The sequence below is a fragment of the Antrostomus carolinensis genome, unplaced genomic scaffold, assembly GCF_000700745.2.
Source record: "Antrostomus carolinensis isolate BGI_N321 unplaced genomic scaffold, ASM70074v2 scaffold46159, whole genome shotgun sequence".
In the NCBI taxonomy this organism is placed as follows: domain Eukaryota; kingdom Metazoa; phylum Chordata; class Aves; order Caprimulgiformes; family Caprimulgidae; genus Antrostomus; species Antrostomus carolinensis.
The window spans coordinates 26,820-36,610 of NW_010338755.1; the positions used below are offsets into that span (position 1 = coordinate 26,820).

A 9,791-nucleotide genomic window follows, 5' to 3' on the forward strand; every position below is an offset into this window, starting at 1 on the left:
TACATCAGGATCATTAGACAAAAGATTAAGCGAAGGCAGCTATCGTAAGCAGTGGAACATAATAAATGTGTAAATAAGGGAATCCTTCATCAAGTACTCTGGCAGGAAAAATGTAAGTTCTATTTTAATTAATTTTAGATAATACAGTTTATTTAAGTTGTCTAATATGGTCAGCTCTTGAGATACAAAAAAGTTAGTCTGCAACACAAAATGCCACTACAACACACATCCATGATACAAAGAAAATTTTATTAACTCGTGTGAACAAAAGTCTTCACACGGAGAAGTGAAGGAGGGAGTTAACGTTTATTTCCATATGGAATTTAGACTATGTGCTAGCAGATCTCTCTACAAGGTCTTTTTTATCTCCAAAAACAACTCCCCCATATTATAGGCATTTAACAGACAACCTGAAGTTCACTTACAGCACAATAAATTTTCACAAACACAGAAGTTTATCTACTGACTCAAAATAAGTTAGAATACTGTTGGCACATGGAATATGGAGCTGCATCAGCAAAGAAAACTGAGGCAACTATACCATCCTAATGAAACAGGATTACCGTTAATTATACACAGTCAATTATACATAACACACTAACAAAAATTTTACACTTCCTCGTTATTTAAACTGAAGTGCAAACAGAGCGCACACCTTGGCTGCCACACCAGTAATTATTTTTCTTTCACACACACTTATTTCCTGCATTTCCCAGCTTTCAAACACACTGCTCCATAGCAACAAAATACTTTTTTTGGTTCTGTGCATCACATTCACAAGTCTGACTGCTGGGAAACTAAGCAGAAGGAAGAGGCAATTTTACAAACCCTACAACCCAAACCTCAACAGCACAGGAGAGACAACATGTTCTAGAACATATTACAGCACCTTACAGCAGTTTCAAAGTGGACCCGCCACTTACAGCCACAATGAAGTTTCCTCAGAAGTCTCCATCAGTTAAATATGAGCTCTTACTTTCCATGTTGATACCTGTTTAACTTCATCAGTTCTTATAAGGTCAGATTTTGCATTTGGCTTCCGACTGCAAGGACCAACCTGGGGAGCAGGGATGGAATTAAACAAAATTATACCCAAGACAACTGAATGAGAAGATGTTTACAATAAAGGCAGTTTGGAAGAGTTGCTGGACTTCTCTTAACGCAGGAAGAATAAAATAGTAAATCTGTACAATTGCTGTAAGTACATTTATTCTTCAAAACAATCAAGAATAAACAATTAGAGACTTGATTCCAAGCTCATGAGATTATTCTGCTGTAACCAGAAGAGGTCCATCTTTCTGTATCTGTTCCTGAACACACTGGTCTTAAGCAATCTCTCTTCCAGGACTTTGTAATTCAGATGTCAGATCCTGCAACATAAGCTATTCCATAAACAAGTTGTCCTGGGATGTAACTTTGATCTTTATATCCAGAATCAGGTATGTCAGCTATGCAATGCAATGGTCTGCAGCATCCAAAATACAAGCCTGGCTGTTCTTAACAAGTTTCTAATTTTTCCTTTGGGGAAAAAAAAAAAAGTTATCAGGGAAATTTATTAAGACTGCATCAGAGCTGTTGACTCACTACAGTCTGTAAAATATATGCTATATTTCACCTGTGAAATACTTGTGGCAACTGAAATAATTAAAAAAAAACCAAACTGGAAATAGAAACACACCTTACCTTAATTTTCCTTAAATTTTTAGCTAAGCAGCCAGCCACACATATAAGCAATGGCCTTCAAAGAATGTCTGGATTTCCATTATATGTTTTGCATTATTATTTTCCTCTATTAGGCTAACAAATGCCACAGTCCAAATCTTTATCTCACTCTTAAGATATAAAGATAGAATTGATAAAGAGAGACACACACTTTAAATTACTGCCACCTATTTCTGTCCGTCTCATCTGAGCAGTTCCGAGGTTTGTGGCAGTCTCTAACAAATAACCAAGAGTCCTGCTGGACGGTGGAAGCTGGAGCACTTTGCACAAGCTGCTCCACAGAAACCAGCACTCAGAGTCACGTCAGTCCGATGGCTCTGTCTGCTGCACTTCTCTTGCTCATACCAAAAACTGCCTTTTTCTTGGGCCTTGCAACAGCGTTCAGAATCACACCTCGCTCTGGATAAAGATGTAAACTCGTTGGAAATGACGCTATCTCAAAGGAAAATATTACAGCCAATGCCTTCATTTTAATTTCTGAACACATAGCACATGTTAGTCAGATCTCTGTGCACCTTCCCAGCACCTTTATTGGTAAAATTAATTAGTCAATAAGTAGTTAGTATTACTAACTAGACACACAGTTTCAACGTGTGGCTACCTGTCAGTTACCATCAAATGAATGTCCACAGTTCAATCAACTGCAAGCTGAATTTTTAAGATCAGTCTTCTAAGTTATTCCTCTTGGCACATCTAGAAGTGTATTTACCAATCTAAATCCATCCCAAATAATTATTCCTTGAGATTCTCTGCCTTGATTATACTTGAAAAAAGTAACTACCTAGGCTGATGACGTAAAAATGTAGAAAAGTTAAGACTTTTCTCTTAAAGTAGATTCTTATAAACCCTGCAACTATACATGAGAACAGCAGTCACTTCAAGAACATAAAAACAAGTCATTATATAAACATACCAGTGGGATCTCTGGACTAGAAAATGGGGAGCTATCAAAAGATTGATTTTCTTTGTCCAAGGAATCATCTTCAAAATTTTTATGTGCAAACTTCTGTTTTAGTGCCTGAGTTAGTACAGCAACTGGATCCCAATCTGAACTTCGCCTCTTTTTGGGTCTAGAAAGAGGAGTACCTCCAGGTGACCTACCAAAAAAACAAAACAAAACAGTAAATTACTATCTCCTGCCCTTAATCTATGCCGAGTAACCCAAAATCCAAAGACACAACTTCTGTATACACCCTATCCTATTAATCCCCAATTACACAAATAATGCTGCTAATGCTATTTTACAGCAATTCACCAAACAGGACTAATATAAGTACACTCAACAATCTGTCAGCCAGATTCTTAGCTTGAAAATACAACTTGACGCCGTTCCATAAAGAAAAGTGGCAGTAGATGAACACGAAGTATCAAAATAATGCAAATAAATAATGAGGAAAAAAAGCAAAGCATGCAGTTTGCATATCAGGTCTCATTTGTAAGTTATATTAATTTTACAGCCATTGTGAACATAATTTGATTTAAACTTCATTAATTTTAAGTCTCACAAGAAAGAACAACACTTACAAAATTCCTCAGAGCAACTATATTTAAAGAAATCAACCACTTTAAGTCAAATATGGAGCCAAGAGACCATAAAGCTCCATTTATAAACCACACTTGAACTCAGATTTCATTATTAAAAAAAAAAAAAACAACAAAACCCCCCAAAAATAATTATAATGAGATTTGGCACAAAGTCTTCAACGACACCTTTTCCCTCCAAGTGATCACCTGAGCATCCAAATATGAAACTTAAAAAGTAGAGTTTGTATTTTAATTTAGAAAAAACTGTTATCAAATTCAAAATCAAAAGATAGCAAAGAGATGTTAGATCAAAACAGCACCTGCACCTCAAAACCTAACATAAATGTGGAATCTAGGGATTAGTCCAAGAAGATAAATAATAAGAAATGCTTCCTAACCATTAAGACATTGGGGGGGGGAGGGGACACATGGGAAGAGAGAAAAAGGAAAAAAAAGTAGAGATATTCATGGTTCTGTTAGTAAAGTGCTATCTCCAGGCCAATGAATTGTACCTATCAATGCACACTGACAGCACTGAGCTCAAAGTCTGGCAGTTACAGCAGATGTCATTTAACACAAAACCTGAAAGGACTGAATTCACTCCCTATAAAATCAAGCTGTTAGAGCACTTGCCCAATGTGTAAGCTGGTGCTCGCTTGGTAGAAGCTGGGACCTTCAGTCAGGCTCTCAACTTCTGAGAACAGAGGGGTTCCCTTTACAGTACACTCATTAAACTACTGTCAGACTCAGAGTCAGTTTTAGAGTTATATACAGATAATTTGCCCAAGACTTGTGCTAGTTATTTTCAGGGATAAAGCTCACAGTTAAGAAAATGCTGAAATAAGAACGTAGTAATTTTTGTAAGTGACGTTCCTCCCACATTAAAAGCTCCAAATATTCATTATAGACTCAATTGTTCTTGTATACTTTTTCAACTGAAAGTTCAGAAAAGACATCTGACAACTTCTATTATACCTAGCATAGCAGAGCAACACTGACCCAAAGAGGTATTGCAGTCTTTAGTAATGTATTTCTGTAACATGTCAGCTGTGCTTACCATCAAAACAGCAGACCATTAAAAATATTTATAATCCAGCTGCACTAAAGAAATACAAATTTACAAAACATTTTCAAGAAAAGATACAGCATGTATTTCTTTAACACTCCAAAGCCAGGACCAGGATACTTTCGGTACGCTAACAGTAGTTTTCAATGATTCCTCAAGGATTTGTCCTTTCACAGTGAATCTAAAGTTTATTTGTTCAGATCAGTTTCCTGTGACTGTGTAGGCACCTTTGTAAGAGATCTCCAGGTAGCAGCACACCCACCTCCCCACTCCAACCTGAGATTTGTATACTAAAGTACGAGACTTAGTTTTAAATGCTGTGATGCTTGGCATGCTTCAAATGCATCTAAAAGCCATGTCACAAATATCTTACACTCCAAGCTGTGAAATTAAAAGTTGCCAGCCTGTGTTTGTCAGCAGTAGCTGCTCACCAAATGATGTTTCACACTGGTGTTCTCTGGTGCTACTTAAGTGCTGTGAGGCTTACAGAGTCTTGGATTACTCAGATACACGTTCAGTTCAACCTACCTCTCAACAGCTCGTAACTGTACTTTGTTTAGGTCTTTCAAAACATCCATCATACTAGGAATGTTCTTTGTCCTCTGGTGATCAGCGCTATCAGCTGCAGTTGAACCACTGTCTCTTGCAGCACGACGTTGTTTTATAAGTTCAATGGCCGAATTGCTACCACCAACCCCAGAGGGTACCCCAGGAGGAAGTGGAGGAGGCGAGGGAATTACAAAGTGATTGTGAGAGATGGACAACGGCGTAGAAGTCATGGCTGGCCCTGGGTCAAATCCATCTGGAGTGCTGACTGATTTAAAGGCTTCTGGATGCACTTACAAAAGAAAAATAGCAATCTTATTTATTTTTAGTCTGTATACCTTCACAATTAACAATATTAAGCAATACCTAGGGTGACTCAGTTTTAAGTCAAGACAGCTCTCTTAAAGCACTTTCTTACACACCTCACACATTATACCATGGAAGAATTATATTTAAAACAAATAACAGTTTTTATTTCAAAGCCACAGATTCACAACACATGAAATAATGGATCTGAGGTGTTTTGTGCTGCCCTGATTTTCTCCATTTGTGTTTTCAATCTAAGCACTAAATAAATCAGCAAAGCAGCCTGCTACTACATGCAGTTCATTCTCAATGGTCTGAATGTTAGAATATCCCACATGAAGCAAAAGCAAAGATAACCGCAAAACATTTAAAAAAGACTACAATACTAAGAGCAATGGAGAAGAGACAAAAGAAGAGCCAACAGAACACCTAAATGAAGCACAGAGGTGCCTGAACTACTGTTCAAGTTCACTTGGCACAATGTACACAAATGCAACTCCCTGAAACCAGTTCAAATGTTTCAAAAAATCACAATGTAAGACAAATCAGGACCTCAAAGCTTTTTTTTTAGGGGGAGAGGAAGGAGGGAATTAAAAAAAATATCACAAGATAGTTGGTCTCCAATATGTTCAATCTTTGATATTCTAGCGGCTGTCAGACACACCTATTGCAGCATTTGCTTTTGCTAAAGCCTGACCCTGACTTCCTTAGAATACTTTTTTCATCTATTATTTTTATAACTTGCCACAAACAGTACAAAAACCAAAAGGGATAATTAAGAGTCTGTAACTTTTTAAAGCAGTAATTGGTACCCTATGGATAGTGTTGTTACTAAGCTTCTTTACAAACATGGAAATGAGTATAAACACCAGTTAGGAGCAACTGTGCTCAGAATTGGCAAACGGGCCATGAAAAAGGCAGAGGGGGGTGGTGCCAAGTACTGACAAGAGAAAAAATACTGTAATCTGTAGATTTTGTTGGTGTGACTTCAGTTACAGAAATTAAGGATGTTCTCTCTTAGTATCAGACAGGGCAAGCTGTGAACAGGAACTCTACAGCAACATAAGGAAACCCGGTTTGGTTGGAGCCAGACGGGCTTACGTGGCAGAACGCTTCCCGAGGTCTGCGCCGAAACGATTGCAGCAATCTGAGCACGAAGAAAGGTCAGCTCGTCTTCAAGGGCAGAAATTTTCTGCAGTGCTGCTTGATCAACAAGACTATCTTTCTGTGTGCTGTTTTTTGGAACGCTTTGTATTGAATCTAGAGATGGGTGTAGGTCACAATAAGCTGTACTTCTTTCTTTTCTCCATAATTCAGTCCTAGAAAGCAACAAAAGACACAGTCTCAAAAGGCTCCGCCAGCAACGGAAATCTTAAAACTTACTGTCTGTTCAACCAAGTTCCTGTCATTCAGCACAACATAAATTTGCACACTATTTAAGAAAACTTTAAACTTTTAACTGACTATAACCTTAAAAATGTTCCAGGTTTCCCTCTGCTGAAGTACGATGCAGATCCTTGAAAAGTCATAATAAAAAATAGTCAGATAATTACTCAGGGACAGGTTATATACATCATATATATACATATACATACATATATATATGAAAGGCAGGGAGAGTCAAATAATAATGATCTCTTAATTAAGCTTCACACATTTAAGTCATTTATCAAACTCTGCAAGATGAACAGTGCAAGCAGCAAAGAAGTTGCAATCTTTCAGAAAATACATTGGAAAATAATATTTAAATTAATTTTTAAAATCAAATTTTAACACACACTCATATAGTAAGAATCTTATCTTCTGTAAGCTATCTATAAACACAGACTGAATTAGAAAATTGTGCTGCAAGTCTCAAATTTTAAAGATTGTTTCAAGTCTGTTCCTGCAGAAATAACCTTCAAATATAGAATGAGTGTAAATGCAAACTAACAGAAATTCACTATGAAACAAAAGAAGAAATTAAATTTACTTTATTTATTCAAGATGCACTAAGTTCTAATTGAAACAAAATCAGACCTCTTCCCTTATAATAATCATCCTTTTACTTCAAATCAGACCTGTAAGCATTGGTTTCTGATTTGCCAAGACCCACTGTTCTTAACACTGGCTTAGAAGGAAAAGATATCAACTAGAATACTTGTTCTTGAAAAACATCCCACAGAGCCAGGAAAGGAGGAGGAAGAAGGAATGAAAAAAAAGAAAGAATTTTCATGGATCTGTGAATCAGACAGGCTAAAGAACAGCACAAGCAAGACAAAACAGACCATTGTTCCTTTTAACAATAATCTTTCTTCCAGTATTTTACAGCTGCTGCAAAAAAACCTTCCACAATTCAACAGTAACATCTCAGATGTTTCATTGTAAGAGGAAACACAACTTTAGCAAAACTTCTCTAATAAAAAGTGTGCCATTTCATCAGTTTCTTGAAGCTTCACTACCAGCAAGCAGCACAAAGCATGCAATATGAAGCAGAAATACATTGTCTGATGTAGATGTAGTACAAGACAATACAAGTGTCCAAATTTTAATCTTGGTTCTGGCTCTGACTCATCCCCTGATTTTGAATAGATACTTTAGAGGAACAGTAAGTCAACTTTCTATTTCTTCTCCAGTGGGAGAGAAAACAAAAAACAACAAAAAGATAATTTTATACTATTTGTGTCTGCAAATTCCTGGATAACCTGTCATTTCACAGTACCTGTAATATTTTCCAATTGTAAAAATATTTTCCTTTAGCACTCTGTACAAGCTAGAAAGAATTATATAAACCATATTCAAGGTAAATGTTTAAAATAAAGAAATTTTGTTTTTCTTTCCATCAAAACAACCACCAAGGTTTACACACATAACACTGTAGCAACTGACGTCAAAAGGAGACATTCAAGTAATTTTTTCTTGTTCTGGTCTTTATAACCTTTATCAAAATGCTTGTAAACTAAACTGATAAAGAATAATCTTCTTGTATGTTGCAATATGCAAGTTTCCCTTAAACTCCCTCTCTCACAAAGTACTTTGTGAATGTAAACAAACTAAAATACCAGTAATGCACCTGACCTGCATTAGCAAGAGAAAAGAGGGGACAAAATTTCAGAAATCTTTCAGATAAGAATACTCTACATGGTAAGAATTTCCAGGTAAGTATGAAATGTTCCCCAAAAAACCCAAAAGATTTCTGGGATTGGTTTAGCTGGAAGTCTGAAAGGGCTTGGAAAAAGGAAAAACAAAACAAAAACCCCGCCCCCTCACCAAACACAAAACCCCGAGCACCACAAAGAACAGAAAACGTAAGTGACTTTTACTACTCCTTTTTACACATATGTTCTACTTTTACTTACCTAAGCCTAGTAAATGCTTGTGCCTCATCATTTGCCACCCACAGGACATCAGCAAGTGATGGAGCTACAGGAGTTGGAGCTGTGCTTTGTTCATCATAACCCAACGGACTTGGGTCTTGAACAAGCTAAAAACAAACGAGAAAAAAAAAGTATGAAGAGAAACCAGATCAACACATACTAAAAGCTCTGCCTCAGCAAAAGGAATTTTTTGAGAATTTTACAGTGCTGTAAAGCAAGCTGAAAACAGCGAGCATAAGTGAGGTGACACAAGAGTCACACAAGCTAGAAAGAACAGGAAAGCTATCACTACGTTAAGAAACTAAAAAACTTAAATAGTTGAGGTATATATGTAACAATAAATCACTTACTTGAAAATAAGGTCTTGGGTAGGGCTCTAAGGAAAGAATTGTTCCAAGTCTACGGACAACACTTCGAGTAGATCCATACTTCTTTTTTTGGCAAACAGATATAACCTAAAAATCATAATAACTTTTAATCTGAGAAGTAAAATCAAAGCCCTCAGTGCTTACAATCAAAGTTATTAAATAATCTAATGTTATATGTAATTAAATATAACACAGTTAAGATTAACCTAACTTTTCAATGCTCTTCTCAAGCTAAAAGTCCAAAGAGGCCTACCCTGGTTTTAGTAGTTTCCAAAACACCACCAAGATAAGATACATCCTGTACCCATTATATTTTACAGTAGTACAAAGGCCAACAAAGAATGCAGCAGCTACATCATGTAGCTAGTAATATTCTGAACTCCTGACAAAAGAAGAAGTGCACACTTCAGTAACTACAGGCATCAATGTAAGTCTTGTGGAAAAAATTAGTAAAGAAGTAAAATAAGTTTAATGTACCTTGATCTGATACTTCCTTATGACTGTATATAACTGCTGGAAATGCCTTCTTGATGAGGTTGCTGAAGGAAGGCACGTTCGGATTGTACGACTGATACTGCGGCCAAATATGTAAGTTTCCAAAAATATGGCCTGTCAAAAAAACCAAACCAAGAACTCCCAACAATAAAGCCAGAAAACAACCAAGACAGCTCAGACTAGTACTTCTAGAAAGGCTTCAGTAGTTTCACATAAATAAACCAAGAATTTCCTCAAAACTACAAGCTGCGGCTGTGCCTCACCATTGACAGCCACGACGAAAGAAGCGCCCATGAGCTCAGGCTCTGACACCGCTGATTCCGCAGCGCTCAGCCTCTGAACTCGGCTCCCCACACGAGTCCTCTCCCAGGGCCCCGAAAGCCCGGGACTAACCGCCCCTCGGAACCG

At 37.1% G+C, this 9,791-nt stretch overlaps 1 protein-coding gene across 1 annotated transcript; it reads right to left on the minus strand.

Annotated features, from left to right (window-relative positions):
• Positions 1 to 958: 958 nt before the first annotated feature.
• MTFR2 (mitochondrial fission regulator 2) lies at positions 959 to 9,497 on the minus strand (the record flags this gene model as incomplete). Its single annotated transcript, XM_010175613.1, has 7 exons — positions 959 to 1,057; positions 2,636 to 2,819; positions 4,841 to 5,141; positions 6,266 to 6,483; positions 8,503 to 8,627; positions 8,871 to 8,975; positions 9,366 to 9,497. Coding segments are annotated over 7 exons (1,164 nt in total), but the record flags the coding sequence as incomplete, so codon positions are not given.
• Positions 9,498 to 9,791: the final 294 nt, after the last annotated feature.